Source organism: Natrix helvetica (assembly GCF_964273705.1).
Source record: "Natrix helvetica genome assembly, chromosome: 1".
Taxonomy (NCBI): Eukaryota; Metazoa; Chordata; class Lepidosauria; order Squamata; family Natricidae; genus Natrix; species Natrix helvetica.
In genome coordinates this window covers 192,786,426-192,805,159 of record NC_138548.1, presented here as the reverse complement: position 1 = coordinate 192,805,159, position 18,734 = coordinate 192,786,426, and the positions used below count along the sequence as shown (strand labels likewise).

General features: G+C 42.2%; 1 protein-coding gene across 5 annotated transcripts in view; it reads left to right on the top strand.

Annotated features, from left to right (window-relative positions):
- The window catches only part of QTRT1 (queuine tRNA-ribosyltransferase catalytic subunit 1), a 43,336-nt gene that overhangs the window by 8,366 nt on the left and 16,236 nt on the right, over window positions 1-18,734 (top strand). For all 5 annotated transcript variants that reach the window (XM_081934239.1, XM_081934237.1, XM_081934238.1 and 2 more), the window contains exons 3-4: window positions 13,667-13,805; window positions 18,477-18,555. In XM_081934239.1, coding sequence (XP_081790365.1) covers window positions 13,667-13,805; window positions 18,477-18,555 — 218 coding nt within the window. The remainder of the gene's footprint in view (window positions 1-13,666; window positions 13,806-18,476; window positions 18,556-18,734) is intronic.

The window sequence follows — 18,734 nt, the reverse complement described above, 5'->3', positions numbered from 1 at the left end:
TGCAGCAGAGAGCCCGAAACGGCCTTGGGAAGAGGTCGCAATGGACTTCATCATGGAACTCCCAGACAGCAGTGGGCATAAAGTAATTTGGACGGTTATTGATTTGGTTTCTAAGCAGGCACACTTCATTGCTTGCTCAGGATTGCCATCCGCAAACGAATTAGCGAAAATGTTTGTGAAACACATTTATCGCCTGCATGGAGTACCCAAGAGGATCATTTCAGACCGCGGAGTCCAGTTCACAACCAAGTTCTGGAGAGAGGTCCTGAGATCCATTGGGTCCACACAAGAACTGAGCTCAGAGGTTCATCCCAGCATGAACGGCGCAGCAGAGGGAGCCAATGCGGTGGTGGAACAATACATCCAGTGTTTTGTGGACTATCAGCGAGACAACTGGTCGGACTTGCTACCCTTCGCCGAAGTGGCGTACAACGATGCGGTCCACAGCAGCAGAGGATTAGCGGGTTTACAGATTACCAGTGGCATGGGAGTTGTTGCCATGCCTGAGTTGCCTAGAGAACCTCCTTCTTTCATGTCTTTGAGTGAATGGATGGACATGCTAAAGAAAGGATGGGAGAATACGAAGAAGGCTCTAGCAGTTGCAGCAGAAGCCTACCAGAAGCAAGATGATCAACGTCGCTCACTCCTAAACCCCTACCGTGTGGGGGACAATGTTTTTGTATCTACCAAATACATAAGATTAGAAATGCTTAGCAAGGAATTGGGTCCAAAATTTCTAGGTCCATTCCCAATAGTGAAGATAGTTAACTCAGTTACAGTTCAACTCAGTCTACCCAGAAGTCTAGGGGAAATTGACCCAGAATTTCATTGTAGTTTGTTGAAACCAGTAATTGGGTTTAACAGAAGAGCATCCACCCAAGCTCAATCTCCTCCTTTAGTGATGGAAGGGGAAACACAATCTGAGGTGGAAAAAATTGTAGATTTCAGGCTGAATAGGGGTTGCTTACAGTACTTAGTGCATTGGAAGGGTTACCCTTGGTCTGAAGCTAATTGGGTGAACAGTGGGAACCTAAAAGTGGAGAAGTTAGTAAAGCAATTCAATGGGAAGTTTTCCGAGAAGTCAAGGGGTTCCCCTGGGTGGAGAAGAGGTGGTTAATTTTGTTATGTTAACTTTTATGTTATTCTCTTTGCAGGAAACGTTTTTCTTTTGAGGAGAGGCCGCCTGTCAGGCCTGTAATTATATTCTTTTTAGGATCTTTGGCCTGCCACACTTTTTAATAATTTTCTATGCTGTTTCAATAGTGTAGTAGTTGGGAGGAGGGAATAGAAAGGAGTAGAATTGTAGAATGGATTGTTGACATTCTTTTGTAGAAGCCAAGGTCATCTTTTGTCTCCGCACATCGACACCTGGCCGGAAGAAGATGGGTGTACATGCCAGCGTGGAAGATGATGATTGGAACATGTGATGGATTTGTGGGTGTGGGGAGAGATCATGAACTTTAAACTGGTGAACTTACAGGATGTAATTCAGAGTTGAAATTTCCATAGCTGTACTAACATGCCTGTGGAATAAATTGCACCATTAAGGATGTTTTGCCTTGGACAATGATTTATTTCTGCATGGTATTTAGAACCCTAACACACACCCTTGTGTTCTAAATAACGATCTGTCTGTATTTGAAAGTCCCACAAGATCTTCACTGTCTCATTTTCGGTAACTTTTTCCACTTTATGTTCCCATGACTTTCTGGATACAGGTAAATCGTATTTTTTACATAATGACCAATGGATTAATTTAGCAACTTGGTCATGTCTAGCTTTGTAATCAGTTTGTGCGATTTTGCTGCATTCATGTATTAAGTGTGAAACAGTTTCGACTTTGTTGTTGTTTGGATTGTCGGTGGATTTTTGTATCTTTGCTTTCATGGCATTAGTTTGTATTGCTTGTACTTGAGCAGCGAGTATTAAACCTTCCATTTCTTTCTTGATGTTTCCCATCATAAGCCATGCCCTTGTAAGGTTGTCATCACATTTTCCTTCAATGTTTTTCACGTGCTGTCCATGCAAAGGTTTGGTTTTCCACCTGTTTAATTTGTCATCCAGCTGTTTTTCCTTATATTCTGCCTTTGTTTCTGTTGTTTTTATAATGATCTCTGTTTTCACAGCCTCCAGCAATTTTTCTGTACTTTGGTTCACATAATCATTCAAACTTCATTTTTCTTCTTCTACAGTTTGATATATCTACAATAAGCATCCTGCTGCCTATTTTTCTTGTCAGGTATAACCTGTCGATGTCATTTTGTGGATGTAAAGTGTGGTACATATTCAAAAGTTTGTCTCTTTTCTGCTCCAGGTTTTCCAGTTCAGCCAAAGTCCAGTTGATAATTCCAGCTGAGTAGCGTATCATTAGATCTGCCCATGTATTAATGGCTTTAATTATGTTTCCAGCATTCAGCTTTGATTTTAATATTTTGGGGACCCTCCTGATGTATTCCTTTTGTGTTGTCTCTGACTTTTCCATTCAAGATGTTATCTGCTTCCAATATGCCTAGGTACTTGTAGCCATCATTCTTTGCTAATGCTTTCACTATGTTTCCATTTCCCAGTTCTATTCCTTCTGTTTTTTCCGTTTTTCCTTGCTGCATGGATAATATAACACACTGTCCATAAGTATATGTGAACATCAATAACCTTTCTTTATACAATATAATTAACTCCTAACATTTAATATTATAAATATCACTCAGTGTTCCACCAAAATTTCAGTATCTTAACTTTCTACAAACACCTATAAAACCACTTGTAAATAAGATTTAATCAGTCCGAAATTATCTCAAAGTCTCCTGAATTTATAGTCCTTGAAAACTATATTTTCCAATATTTTTACATCCTGTTAATCAAATAATACATTTAGATATACCTAGTCCTAGTCTTCCACCTCCTAATCTTAATATATTTGTATTTATAATAAATTCTATTATATATCTATATTTGTGCTACTATTTTCCAAATTTAAACCTTCCATTTGTTTTTATTGGTTTTCAATATTGTTATTAAATTGTAAAATATTATATTTCTCCAGAGTAGCTTGTGGAAAGATCCAAGATTGGGTTATTCTCATGTCCAATCTGCCCAGAGACTGAGTTAAATTTGAAGCCACACCTCTCTGCTTCCTGTGCCTGGCCCCACTTTCAACTCAGTCTTGCTCAAGAGAAACACCTTTTTTGTCTCCTGTGAGTTGTTCTTCAAAAACCTCATTCCTGGGCCCTTCTACCCTCCTTACTTCTCCTGAGCCTTCTAATGCTGTGGCAGTTTATCTTTGCCATTGGAGGAGCCTTTTTGGCTGCGAGGCTCTGCTTGACTTACAGCTAGCACAAGGTCAGTGGTCACCGTCGGACTTGAGACACAATATCAATTGGCTGGAACTCAGAGCAGTCCACTTAGCCCTCCAACACTTTGCCTCGCAAATCACCGACCGTCATGTGTTAGTGCTGACACACAATGTGGCCACCAAGTCCCACATAAACAAACAAGGGGGCACTCACTCACTGGCCCTCTGGCACGAGGCATTCAAGCTGGGGTCCTGGGCGGAATGACGTCTCCTATCTCTGATGGCAGAGCACATCTTAGGAGTGGACAACAAGCAGGCCGATTGGCTCAGTTGGGCCACCATCAACCACGGGGAGTGGCAGTTGCACCCTGGACTCTTCCACATGATTTGCCAGAGGTTCAGTCAGCCGCTGGTAGATTTCTTCACATCACCGAAAAACAAACAGCTCCCCAGTTTCATCTCCCAATTCCCAGCTTTGGGAGCAGAGGACATCGATGCTCTCCATTGCTGGTGCTGAAAGGTCTCCTTTACGCTTCCCCCCGCCTTCCCCTCATTCCCAGGGTCCTCAGGAAGGTAGTCACAGAGAGGGTGGAGATTATCATGGTAGCACCCTTTTGGCCATGCAGACCAAAAGGACCCTGGTTTGTGGACCTAGTAGACCTCTCGATTTCCACTCCCTTCGTGTAGGCAATCCACCTGCTCTACCTTCACTGACTGGTGCTGGGGAGCACATATGGCTCCTACCTTAGCTTTCATTCCTCAAATCCTGGAATTCCTGCAGGATGGGTTGGAGAAAGGCCTTTCTCACAACACCATCCGCAGGCAGCTGGCTGCCCTTTCGTGCTTGGGGGAGAAGGGAACCGATCCTTGGCTCAGCATCAGGTGATCAAACAGTTCCTTAGAGGGGCTGCTAATCTCAGGCCCCCGGTGGTTCATAGGTTTCCCACATGGGATTTGCCTCAGGTACTCCAGGCCCTGATGGGGGAACCCTATGAACCATTGAGAACTCTTAGCATGCAGTATCTAGCACTCACGGTGGTCTTCCTAGTGGTGGTCACTTCCCCAGGTGCTTCTCGGAATTAACTGCCTTGTCCTCCTGGGTGGATTTATGCATCTTCCACCCCAATCGGGTCGATCTTTGTTTAAATCCTTCCTTTCTGTCTAAAATTAATTCCCCCTTCCACAGAGGCCAGGAAGTGGTGCTTCCCGATTTCTGCCCGGCTCCCTCCAGGGATAGGGAACACTTGTGGCATCAATTAGATGTCAGGCGGGTGTTGCGCATTTACATGAGACGTATCTCCTTCATCCGGTGGACAGAGGTGTTATTTGTCTCCTTTCAACCTTCTTCCTTGGGGGCTGGAGTTACTCCTTCAACAATAGGCCACTGGATCAGGTCAGCTACCTCTAAGGCCTATGAGGCTCTAGGCCTCCCGGTACCTTCTGGTATAACAACGCATTCTACCAGAAGTGCCACAACTTCGGCAGTCTGATCTACTTAGGCTCTGATTGAGGAAATATGTCAGGCTGCTACCTGGGCATTACCAATGCCATTTATAAAACACTATTGGGGTGATGCCTACATATCCCCTGAGGCCTCCTTTGGCCAGAGGGTATTACAAAGGGTGCTGGAATCCCAGCCTTCTCCTGTTTCATAGTTCCCTCCCTAGGACTGCAGCTTTAGCATGTCCCAATCCTGGACCCTTTCACAAGCTACTCCAGAGAAGAACAGTTGGTCTTACCTGAACTGTATTTCTCGGAGTCTTGTGGAAGTGTCCAGGTCCCACCCTATTACTAGATCCTGTAGCGATTGTCTGGGTAGTACGCCTGGGTTGCGGGAGGTGGAGTCCTTTCCCTTCTGACTTGTTATCAGGTTTTCCATGGAGCTGCGACCTCGTTGAAAGTGGAGCCAGGCACAGGAAGCAGAGAGGGGTGGCTTCAAATTTAACTCAGCCTCTGGACAGATTGGATGTGAGAATAACCCAATCCTGGACCCTTCCACAAGACTCCAAGAAATACAGTTCAGGTAAGACCAACTGTTCTTCTATCCATCATCTCTCAGCCTTTTTAGAATTTCATCATTTATTGATTTTTTGGTTTCTTTTATGTTTCTCTCTTGGAATCCTATATGTCTTTCTAGCATTTTTACACAGACTGATTGTTCCCTCTATATTACCCTTTATCTCCTTCTGCTGCATCTTTTGAATATCCATCCCCTTGCATTATTTTTGAAAGGTCTTCCTTTTTTCTCTCTATTATAAGCTCTTAAGGGATTGTCTATTTGATTTTTAGTATTTATTATTGCTGTCTTTTCAGTATTTTTATCTACTTTTAATTTATTTTTATCTTTTTGTAATTTATTTTGCTTTGTTCCCTCCAGCACTTCTTCTAATTTCTCAGCTGTCTTCTCTGTGTTATATTCATCTTTTCCCACCATTTGTTGCAGTGGTGGGTTGCCAATTTTTTACTATCGATTCGGGTGTGCTCCCATGCGAGCATGCACAGAACCGTCTGGGTGGGTGGGCACAGCCTCCCACCGCTGCTACTACCGGTTAGCCTGATCCGGGCCGAACCGGGAGCAACCCACATCTGATTTGTTAGGAGCCTTCTACTTTCAAGTCTTTATTTTTAAATACTCCCATCAACTTCTTTGTCGCTACTTCTAACATTTCTTCATAAAACTTTATTGTCTCCTGCTGGGTCACTTCGTAGCAAGTTAATATACCTCTAATATCCCAGTATCCCAATATCTGAAAACTCCAGAAAAAAATCAATTGTTAATAAGATTTGGTCAATCCCCAAGTTATTCCTCCAAATCCTCTAAATTTCTAATCCTTTGATGCTATAAATTTGTGCTTTTCAGTCTTTATAATTTCCAATTTGCACCTTCCCAATTATCCTGATATTAAAGTCTTATTTATCTTTTCTTCTTTTTCTTCCCCCCTTCTGTTGCTTTTCTTCTTTTGCTTTGTAAGATGATCTATCATATGATGACCCAAGTCCAACTTAGCCCACCAAGTTTCTTCAAATGTTTCAAATGCGCCTTTCAGTGTACAGTAACAATAAAATTTTAATGTTTAATTTAATTTGCCTTCTGAATCTTCAAAAAGCTCAATAAATATTACCCAGCATCCGAATCGCCTACTAAGATAAAGTTAAGGTCAAGTAGCTTTCCAAATGTTGTTTACTTTCTCTCATCACTTTCCTTTGAATTTTAAATGTTGCAGTAATCTTCCTGTCAATGCCTAAGGCGTTTCCATGACTACTATCACTTTGAGAAGGGGAGGGAAATTCCATGCATACTTTTGGCCAGAGTAAAAGTTTCATATTTCTGTACTGGGATTTGAATGCGCATGTCCAGAACCCTGCCATAACATCCTGTTGGAGAATGTGATTGATGACTTCAGCCAGAGGGGAGGGGGCACAGGGGTAAAGGTCAGACATCATTAAATGTGATTTACATACGTCACACTTCCTCTAATAGATGGCTCCCCTGCTCCCAATTCCAGCATTCCACAGTGTAAAAGTAAAAAAACAGCTGATTGTCATCCAATCAGGGGAGTTAGAAATAGAGTTTAGAAAAGCAATTTCTCCCTATAGTCACTTTTCACAATGTTTGGCTTTTCCAGGCTTTCTACATTTTAATCATCCTTTAGGTTTTTCTTTTACTTCTAAATCTTTAATCTTCCTCTTTAGTCCCTAATCTTTCTCCATAAACGCAATTGCTGCTTCTTTAACATTTGGAGATGATTTTTTGGGAACTTTTAATAGGTTAAATCTCTAAGGTGACAGTTGGAAATTTTCTCACCCAGTTTCAGTGATCTGTCCACACACTACTCCAGCATAAGATCTTAGTGTCCTGGTTGTCCAAGCTTTTGACTGACCAAAAATGACTGTCGTCCTTGCTGCTGTTCAGGAGAACTTTCTTCGGATCAACAAGGAAATTGTGGTTTCCTCACAATCAACAAAGCGTCTCTCCTTTCTTCACCACCCTTCCAGGGTGTCTTAATCCTGTAGGGTCTCCCAGCAAGCAGTTGCCGGCTGCATTTCACGGAACCCGGCAGAGCCCCACTATTTTCCGGCCGTTCTCGCCACAACGTCAACCGGAAGTCCCAGTATTCTTGTTAAAAGTGTGACCATTATTGGCAGACAAGTAATTGGGCAATTGCTTGGTTCTGTGTCCTTTTCTGGATCTTTCATTATCAAATATGTTTGGGCAGCTGTTAACCATTGTTCGCTTGTTGCATTTTGAAGCATTTCATCAAATTGAGTGGCCATGCGGTGATGGAGTCTGGTCAGGTGTTTTAGCCAGTACCCAATCAGTTTGTCCAGGCCAGGTACACTCCAGTCCTTGACCATCTCTGTTTGTTTTGCAACCGTATCAGTTGTTATTACAATATTTTCCATTTTGTTTCATGTTGTGTTTTTTTAAAAAAATATTTTTGAATAGACACAAACAAACAAGACACAACAACCATAAAAACATATTCCATTCCAAATTATAAAAAGTGTGTCAATTGGTTACAAAGAACTTTCGTGCATCCCTTCCACAGTCATCACCTATAATCCATATCAAATTATATATTTTACATCAAATATGTTTATATATATTACTATCATCTTACCTCATCCTTCATATGACTATAGTTGTTTTAACATCCCTTTATAACAAATATTCCAAAATTCAAAGCAAAACCACATAATGACATTCCATTGTCTATTTTCAATATCATCCAACAACATTCTATCTTTATGAAACGTTCTAAATAAAAAATAATTATGTTTGATAAAGTTTCTAAACCTCCTTTCTTAATCACTGTTTGCAATTTATATCCAATTTCAATATTATAAGCTTTTATACATAACTAAGTTTCAAAACTTCCTTTCATAGTCACCATTTAAAATTTATACCAAATTTCCTCTTGGTGAACCAATATATATGTATACATTATATCATTATCAATTATTTAACTATATACATGATCAATCCAATTTTGATATTATAGGCTTTCATACATAACAAAATTTCTAAACTTCCTTTCATGGTCACCATTTAAAAATTTATACCAAATTTTATCTTGTCAAATCAATACATATGTATACATTATATCATTATCAATTATCTATCTAGCTATATACATTATCACTTCATTTTTAACATAATGCTCTAATTTTAACTATCTAGCTAGTATTTTGTTAATAGTTTTCATATCTCAACCTGTGTCTTTCCAGTAGTAGTACAATCTTATTTCTTTTGCCTTATGTGGAATTAATCTTCTGGTTATTTCCTTAATCGACTTTGTGTGGACTTCTCTTCGCACCTTGTTGCTTGTTACATGTCTTATAAATTCTTGAAACCCTCCATCAGCTTCTTTAATCACCTTATCTTTGGTTATCAGTAGTGCTTTTGTCAAAGTTTCTCTCCTTAAATCCATCAATTCTTCTCTTTTTTCTCCTTCTATACCTTGAAATCTGGGGTAGGGCTCCTTTCTATCTTTCTCCCCTTTCCATGTTCCATTCTTTCCATTCTTTCCATTTCCAACCACACTCAGTTCACTGTCAATATCCACAGTTACTTTGCCTCTTTGTTTTGCTTTTGGGTTTTTGAGACTCCTCCTCCACTTTTTCCATTAGTTGGCTATCTTTAATTTCATCAAATTTTGCTATATTACCATCTATATTTTCCAATTTTTTCTCAATTCTCTCTGATGTTTCTAATAATTTTTGAATTTCAAACATAATCTGTTGTAATGTTATGGTTTCTTCTTGGTATTGTGTCATTGTCCAATTTATAAACACTGCCACTCTAGTTGGAAAACAAAGCTTTGTTTTTCACTTCTCTCTCACTGCCAAAGAGACATCCAAAGGGCACCTGCATAAACAACCCATCTTATCTCTTTGCAAGCTAATACCTTTGAAGTGCAAGGTCAAAATGATCAGAGAAAAGAGAGAGAGAAATATTTCCAGAACTCAGCCTCCAACCTCCAGGTGGCAGTGTAACTTCTTTTCCTTCTAATGTTACTGCTCTCTTTATATTCCTTTTATATCCTCTTTATATTCCAAGCTTAAAAGAAACAAGGATCTTAAATGGAACAAAATACCCCATCCAAGCCAGTATTGTGAAAGTAAAAAAAAAAAAAAAAATTAATCCATAGGTATAAAAAAAGTAGAAGAAAAGCCAATACTGTCACTTTAAAAAGTAGGAAGTGTTTGCAAAACTTCCACCCATAGAAGATGATTTTACAAAAGGATAACACACTGTCCAAAATAGCTTAAATTCGCCGCTTATTTTCTTTTCTTTTCTTTACAAGTTTAATTTGGTTTTTATCTTTTTGGGGCAGTCTCTTTTGTAAAAATAAAATTTCCTCACCAGATGGACACACTTTTCCGCTTTCCTCCGGTTGCGGAGCTGTCCCGACTTCAGCAGCTTGGGGCTACGCTTCTATCGCCAGCTAGAAGAGATTCTCTTGGATCAATCGGATGTTGCGATGTCCCTAAGATCAGCAAGACGTACTCTTCCCTATCACCGTCTCTTCAGGACGGTTTAGGTCCAGATGGACCACCCAGCAGTAAAAGTATTGGCTGCGATCTCGGAGCTGTGAGAATGCACGTCCGTATCGTCGCAATGTCAGCTCCTTCTCCCCCTATCACCATGTTGTTTGTTTTTTAATGTCTTTGATCCATGAGGCAGTTTTTTGTATTCCACTGGGTTTTCCCATAGTTCTTTCCAAAAGGTCAAAAAAATTTCTTTACATAGGTGAACATTAGTTTGGACTCGATTTTCATCAAGGGACCAGTAGAAAAGGTGTTGGTTTCTTCTGAACGGGACATTTTCATGATATTGTTTTCTTCGTTCTTTGTACCTTTTGATTATTATTTATTTTTTTGCTGTTGCTATTAGATGTTTTAGTTCTCCTACGATTTCCATTATTATTTTTTTCCTCCAGGTTGTATTTTTGTGTAAACTATTTTTCAGCTTTTTGTTCTTTAGTTTTTCTTCTTTCAAATACTTCAAATTGCTGACATCTCCTAGTAGTTTCTTGATTTTATTTTCAAGTCAAATTTTCCACTTCGGTGTTCCAGTGGGTTTCTTTTTTGGCATTTTATAACCCAGTTCTGCACTTATAACAGCAGCTGTGCCTGTGCTATAGATTAGTTGGTTGGTTTCATATAGTATGCTGGATGGGATGGAAGTTAAAATGTTGTTCATGGCAGTTAATAGATCTTTCACTCGTTTGCTATGCACTTCGCGAATGGCAGACAGTCTTTTTCTTTGTATGTTTTCTTTGATGTGGTTTTCAATCTTTTCTTTCAGCATTTTCACTAGATCACTTAACTCTACACCTTCGAGGTTGCACAGGAAGATCTTCATCCTATATGTTAGTTTCTTCTGCTGGCTAGTCAGTTTGTTCAGGTGTTAGAACAGTTTCTTCAGCTTGTTCATCAATACTAGCTGTTTTCTTTTTAGCCAATATTTCTAGATGTTGCATTTCCATATCTGTGAAAATTTTATTATGGATGATGAAACGTCTTTGATCCATTAATCTTTGTTCAGTTACATACATTATACCCCCTTTTTTGACAGATGTCCAGGAGCCATAGCATCTGACACGCCCCTTATTGACCCGGTGATGAGGTGTGTGGCACATCACGCCGTGCCACCACTCGCAGCAGGGTGCAACAAGCAGTGGCACTGGCACACCGTGCCATGCTGCCTCATGCTATGAGCATCATCATCAGTGCAATAAGCCACATGGTGTCTGGCTACGATTAGTCACAGTAGAAGTTGGGCAGCGGTGTGATAGGTGTCAAGGCATGGGAGGCCTAGCTGCCACTGTCCTAATGTAAGCAGGTCAGACATCCCTTGAAAATAGGACCTGGTGCTTATTTGGGGGCCGAAAGGAAAATAAGACTGGGTCTTGTTTCGGTGAAAACAACAATAACAACAAGAATCCTAGGAAACACATAACTAGGATATCAAATCTCAAGCCAACATGGCAAGATAAACCATCAACTATACATAAGCTGCTTTCCTTCCCCCACCCCATACCTGATCCTGCCTTCCTGATACCAAAAGGGCCGCTCTAGGAGTGCGTTCTATGATTGTGGGCCGGCTGCCGGAAAGAGAGTCTTCCAGACAGAGAATGTTCCAGCAGCTAGCCCACAACCATAGAGCACACTCCTAGAGTGACTGGTGCTGGAAGACTCGGCAACCGAGTTTTGGAGATTGGAAGCCGGAGAAGAAGTTATGCTTGGAGCGTGGTGGCGGCGGCACCTGGCTCTGCAGGGAGAGCTGGGCCAGGGGATGGTGAGGCTGGGAGGCATGCTTGCTGGGGGCGGAACAGGCGCTCGCGCAACCCCCTTCTCCAGCCGGGCAGAGATCCAGAGGGGGTATCCCTAATGTGCCAAGCTGCAGGAGCTGGGGAGCAAGCAGAGCGCCACATGGCTTGGTGCTTTAGCGATACCCCCTAGATCAATGAATGGTGCTCTGCCCGGCTGGAGAGGGGGTTTGCCGGGCGACTGCTCATGAGCGTGATCACCTCATGGCTGCTTCGCCCCTGAGGCTGTGCCTGGCTCTTCGGGAGCCCTCTCACAAGGGAGCAGTTGCCCGGCAACTCCCCACTCCAGCCAGGCAGAACGCTACTCCCCAACCTAGCAGTATCCCGAAGGAGGCAAGCAATGTGAGTGCCCCCCCCGGCTCCCGCGGCTTGGTGCCTTCGGAATACCTCTAGGTTGGTGAGCGGTGCTCTGCCTGGCCGGAGGGGTGTGTGTCCAGGGGGCTTATTTTCAGGGGTGGGCTTATATTTTTGCCCACGCAAAAAATGTGGCAAGGCGTTAGTTTCAGGACAGGTCGTATTTCCGGGGAAACACAGTATTATGAAATGTAAGTTTGAATCTTACTGTAATACCTTCACTTAAGACTGGACTGTTTTAAGTTTTACACTTGAACTGTTCTGCCAGCTATTTTTGTTAAGATTTGAAGTGAGTTCATTTATAATCTTTCAAAGTCAAGGTCTCTCCTCTCTCCACTCCAGTTATTGAAAGAGCTCCCGAAGAGCACCTGTATAAACAACCCGTACTCTTCCCGCTATCACTCACAGTAAACAAGCTAAGAGACCTTGAAGTGTAAAACAAATGATCAAAGGGAAGAGGAAAAAAAAAAACAATATTTCCAGCCTCCAGTCTCCAAGTGGCAGTGTTACTTTCTTTCCTTCTATTATCTTCTTTATAATCCAAACTTACAGAGAAAAGGAAAAAAAACCTACTTAAATGGAGAAAAAACCCATCCAGTCCAGCATTGTATAAATAAAGGAAAAAATTCTTAATCCATTGGTATATAAAATAAAATAAAAGTATGTGTTTTTTTCTAATGTTGTACACCGCCCTGAGTCCTTTGGGAGAAGGGCAGCATATAAATCCAATAAACAAACAAACAAAAGTAGAAGAAGAAAAACTAATCCATTTAGTTTAAAAAATAGGAAACATTTGCAAAAGTTCCATCCAAGATCTAAAAAAACAAAGATAACATACTGTCTAACGTAGCTTCATTTCGCCGCTTACTTTCTTCTGTTTTTAAATTTAATTTAACTTCGATTTTTTGGGGTAGTCTCTTGTCTAATAATAAAATTTCCTCAGCAAACGGCACACTTTCTCTTCCCGCTTTCCTCCCAACTTCAGCAGCTTCAGTGGCTGCGCTTCTATTGCCGGCAAGAAGAGGTTCTCCTGGATCAATCAGGGACTTTGCGATGTCCCTGAGATCAGCAGGACGTACTCTTCCCTGTCACCGTCTCTGTGGGATGGTTTAGGTCCAAAAGGACCGTCCAGCGACAAAAGTACTGACAGCGATCATGGAGCTCCAAGATTGCACGTCGTGTCGTTGCATCACTAGCTCCTCCTCTTTTGTAATGTTTTTAACCTGTTTGGAAAGTTAAAGGATTATTGTGAGATGCTGTTTACCTATTGCCCAGGTCTGTATAATGCTGTGTAATGTTGTAATATGTGTTTTTTTGCCCTAAACCAACCATTAAGTTAAATAAAACATAATTTATTGTTTAATGCAATTACAAATCCAGCCATTTGTAACTTGTATAAGAATATTGAAAAAACATATCCTCAGCAAAATGCATGAACCCAGTCATTTTTATATTACTGGCATACAAAATCCATAATGGTAGTATGCAGAAGAATCTGGTTTAACGTATTATGCTAAGCCATAGTGTAATTTGCTTGATTTTGATTTGGTACAATGTGTAAATGTATTTCTATAGGGCTGGTAGTGAATGCAGCTCATGTGTGAAGAGATACTTGTTACCATTACATAATTACCAGTACCAGTTTCCTTACTTCTCAGTTCTTTTCAAAGTGTCTTTTCTGCAGGATAGTGGTGGTTTTCAGATGGTATCTCTGGTGGAGTTCTCCAAGGTGACAGAGGAGGGAGTACATTTCTGTTCTCCTTATGATGGCAAGCCGATTCTGTTAACACCAGAAAAATCCATTGAAATACAGAATGCTCTTGGTAACTATTCTGTTTTGTATAATAATATGACTGGCTAAACCAACGCTTCCTTTTGTTTTTATAATGGTAGTAATAGTTCTCTACCTCCATGATTGTCCATCATGTCAGAAATACCTGATTAGGAATTTTTTTTAAAAAAATAGTACTGCAGAAAATAATTCAGTAGCTCACAAACATTCTACCGGACTCTATTTGCATACTTAGTCCCATTTCTTATTTTCCTGTTAGTGAATGATTTATCCACTGTGCTCCTTTTTGACGAGATATGATCTGGTTACCATTGCCCGTGCACTGCTAGCCTTCCAATTAGATCTGTATGGGAATAAAGTTCTTGAAAGAGGTACTGAAATTATAATGATTTGAAAATGTTCTGTCTGGAATATTCCATTGGGAGCACACAGCACCTACTTTTAGCTAAGCTATTTGCCTTCTAGATCTATCATTCAAGGTGTTTTATTTGTTACCTATCTATTCCTTCAAATGGCTCAAGCACCTCCTGCTTGAGGTCACTGCTTCCCCCATATAGTATTCTTGAAAGCTCTATTCTGCACTGTTGAATGTAAATCTAGAGAGATCACTGAGGATTGCATTATTGTTACTGATGGAAAAAGGGGATATAAATGAAACAAAAAAGGAATTGATTGTAAATTTGATAATGGTATCTAGATTAGTGATGGCTAAATATTGGGGACAAAATTGGGATATTCAAAGAAATGTGTGGCTTAATGAAATTTGGAGTATGGCAAAAATGATAAATTAACAACAGAAATTCAACTTTAAAAAGGGATGATTAAAGTAAATAATTATAATGAAATATGGGGGGGGGGGGAATTTTATAAAATTAGTGTTGGTGGAAGGCAAAGGGAATAAACCTACTCAAGAATATGTTATTTTGTAGGGTATAAGGGCACAATTGGAATATATTGTATATCTAAGAAATATAAGGGGGGGGAACGGTCTCCAGGGGTTGGGGGGTGCATTGTAATATGTGGGTTTTTTTCTTTTTCCTTTGTCTTTTTTTTGTATTCAGTTGTATATGAACTGTTTATATTATTTGTGTTATAATATAAACAGTACATATACAACTGAATACAAAAAAAAAAGACAGAGGAAAAAGAAAACAAACTTGTCTCGCTTAACTTGTTTTGCTTACATCATGTTTTTTCCCCCTCTTTTAAAATTCTGGAATCAAGTTGAAGTCCAAAAACAACATTTTAAATTAATAATTCCACTTAGTTAACTTCCTCTGTGGCCAATCCAATTGTTTTCTTTGGCATTTAAAACATCCAATAAGCAAAACCCTTCAAAGTTCTTATTTAAATCGTCCGCTGCTATTTCATGGAGTGAAAGATCGACAAAGCACCCCCTTTCTTTTTCAGCCCCACTATCACTCAGTCTCTTTTAAACAGGGGCAGTCTTAATAGAACAGCGATGGCGAACCATTTTTGGCTTGCGTGCCATAAGTGTGGGGAGCGCAGGGGGATAGTGTGCAGGTGTGCCGCACCCATAATGCAATGTGCGACCCCCTCCAGTGCACATGCGTGCACTACAGGCGCGACCCCCCATTGTTTGCATGCTTTTTTGCCCTCCCCAGGCTCCAGAGGCTTTATAGGAGCCTGGAGAGGGCGAAAACAGCCTCCCCCCCCCCCCCCCGGAAGCCCTCTGGAGGCTTGAGGGACTTTCAGGACGCTTCCCTGAAGCCTCTGGAGCAGTCAAAACAACCCTCAGAGCAAACCGGAAGTCCGTTCCCGAACTTCCGGTTTGCCCGTAGGGCCATTTTTTTGCACTCCGGAGGCTTCAGGGAAGCTCATGAAGCCTCCGGAGGGCCTTCGGGGGGGCGGGGAAGCTTTTTCACCCTCCCCAGGCTCCTATAAAGGCTCTGGAGCCTGGGGAGGGCGAAAAATGGCTTTAAAAAAGGGTGAACTCAGCTGGCCAGCTGACAGGGCAACACCTCGCGTGCCCTGACAAATGGCTCCGTGTGCCACCTGTGGCATGCGTGCCATAGGTTCGCCATCACTGTAATAGAAGTTTAAAAGTTTTAAATTCTCACCCAGCCTTCCCACTGTTTGTCTTCACTCTTTCTCCATACATCTTCATTTGGAGCTGTCACAGCCTTGGGTAGCACGCAGTTGGCTGCCTTTTCTCCCCTGCCGGATTGAGAGCTTCCCCCGGATCAGATAAGGAGCTGCGGGTCACCTCTCTTCTTCACCATCTCTTCAAGATGATTTAGGGTATTTTTTTTGTGTGCCCAGGTGCCGCTTCAACAAATAGTTTTAAATATGCTTCCCCCTTCGATTTCTGGGGTGAACTTCCAATAAAAAATATTTCTCACCCAGATCACACTTTATTCACTTTCTCCAGCACACTCTTGTGTATTCAGGCTTCATAGCAGCCATTTTGGCTGCCGCTGCTCCTTGTCTTCAGATGAGGGGGCTTTCCAAGTCAGGGAGGAGAATTGCGGCTCTCCTCTACCTGCCAGGCTACCCTTTACTTCACCACCCCTTCAGGGTGGCTATGGTCCAAATTTGGACCTTCTGACAGGTGGCTCTTGATGGCTTTCTCTTGGTGGCTTTCACATGGCGCAACCTCCCTGCTGCCTCCAGCCCCACACATCCCATTGACGGCTTCAGTTGGCTTTCACATGATGGCGGTCACATGGTAGCGGCGCGCAGGCTGCTGACCGTTTCAGGGCCCGCCTGCATGAAGCCAGAGTGACAGGGCTGCCACAGAGAGGATCGCCAGGAGAAAGCCAACTGCAGCTGACAACAAAATCCGAAACGAAATTGCAAACGGAGTTCATGAGCCCAGCCAGCCAACTATGCAGGTTTTCAAATTCATCTGGAGAAACGTTTTTTAAAAAGCCCCCCCACAAAGCCGCAAGATACGGAGAGAGGGCCGGGCGGTCTTTTTTTGGGAGGGGGATCTCCAGAACCAGGTTGCCCAGCACCTCATCGCTCCGGATCATGCGGCTTTTTTGGGTTGTGTTTTTTTTAAAAAGCTGTCCAGATGAGCTTGAAAACTTCCGAGGTTGCTTCTGGAGGGGGCAGGAGACAGGTAGCATTCCCCCCCTCCCTGGGCATCTGCAGCCTCGGAGCCTGCAGCAACTTGCATAGTAAAAGCAATTAAGAAGTTCTCACACTCATGAAAAGATTTTCTTTACTATGCAAATGCTTGCTCCAAGGCTGCAGGCTCTGAGACTGCAGGCACCCAGGGAGGGGGGGTTAATGTTGCCCATTTGCCCCCTCCCAAAGCAACCTCTCAGGTTTTCAAGCTGCAAGATCCAGATCCGCCAGTCTCCGGTAAGATGCGCATTTCGCGGCCTGGCTCGCCCCATCCCCTTCCCCACCTGCCACCCTCAAATTGCATCCCACTGTGAGAGTCTCTCAGCCGTTGTGTGCAGGGAAAATGCTTGCACAGAAAAGAAAAACTTCCCAAAAATGCAAGAAGCTGTTAATTGCCTCACACTCACGAGAATTTTTTCTTTACTGTGCAAGATTTTTCCCTGCACACAATGGCTGAGAGACACTCACAGTGGGGCACAATTTGGGCTCACCCCCCACCCCAAGGTCCTTCTGCCCAGCATTCTCCTTCTGCCCAGCATTTGCTCAGAGACCTCCTAGCTCCTACCCACCCAGTCCCCCCCACAAACATCCTCCCACCCCCCACCTGGGCGCAGCCACTCACTGGTTCTTTCTTCTTGTTCCAAACTAAGCCCCAGTTGGTTAAAGTGTGGGTTGGATCCTAATGTGCCATCAATGGATGCTTTTAAAAGGGAGAACTTTTTGGTGGCCAGCTGGCAAAGAAAGCTCTAAGCCATGACCGGCGCCGCTGCTGCTCCCACCAGCTGGGTGGGCAAAGGAAGTGGGTGGGTGGGGCAAGCATGGTGCGAACGGGCGGGCCAAGAAAGAGAGAGAGAGAGTGGCAAGCGGGTGGGGGAAGGGAGCGGGAGCAGGCCTGGGGACCGTACCGGTATGGTGGCATGGCCAGGTCGCTGTACTTCTGGACCACAAACGTATGGCCAATTTCTGCTAACGGTACGGCCGTACTGATGCATACTGGGAGGAACCCACCTCTGGTGTAGGGTTGGGCAGGGAGGTGGACTAGATTACCTACAAGGTCCCTTCTGACACTGTTAATCTAAACTAATCCATGCAGGCCCAGCTCCTTTGATGGTGAGACTTGTGGAGGGGCTTGCCATGTGCTCAGGCCCAACTTTTGACCTTTTGTTTCCTTAACAATTTTACCTTTCCCTGGGGGAGCTTTTCCTGACTTGGTGGCATCGGCCTAGAATCACATAGGTTACTTGTATTTGTGTTCGATTTGACATTTATCAGTTCTATTTGTTTTCTGCTGTGAACCAGTTTGGACCATATGGTATATAAATTATCAAAATAAATAAAATAAATTTGTAAATAAAAGGTAAAATTTCCTTTGGGTGTTTTTTTTTTAATATCTTCATTCCACGTTTTCTGGAAATGAGCCAGAACAAGATTTTCCCCCTATTTTATTGCTTTATTTTTGTTTAGTGGCTTTCTCATTATAGGTCTTATATGTGCCTCATAGATAAAAGAGTACAGAAAGCTAAACTAAATATTGTTAAAATTTATTCAGGCAACTTTATCCTCTATTTCCCTATTGACTGATCTCAGCTAACTTGTATTTTCCCCCCAGGCTCTGACATTATAATGCAATTAGATGATGTGATCAGTAGCACTCTCAGTGGCCCACGTGTGGAGGATGCCATGTTAAGGTTTGTGCTGTGTCAATCAACTCTTTGATTATATTGCCAGCTCCATTCAGCATCTCCCAATCCTTGGCTTCTGTGTAGCTTGTAGACTTGGCTTTTTGGTGTAAACTTTGTCTATTACCAGGAAGCTTTGAAACTTAGTGTTCTTAGTGCTAGCCAATAAAATAATCTTTATGCCATTT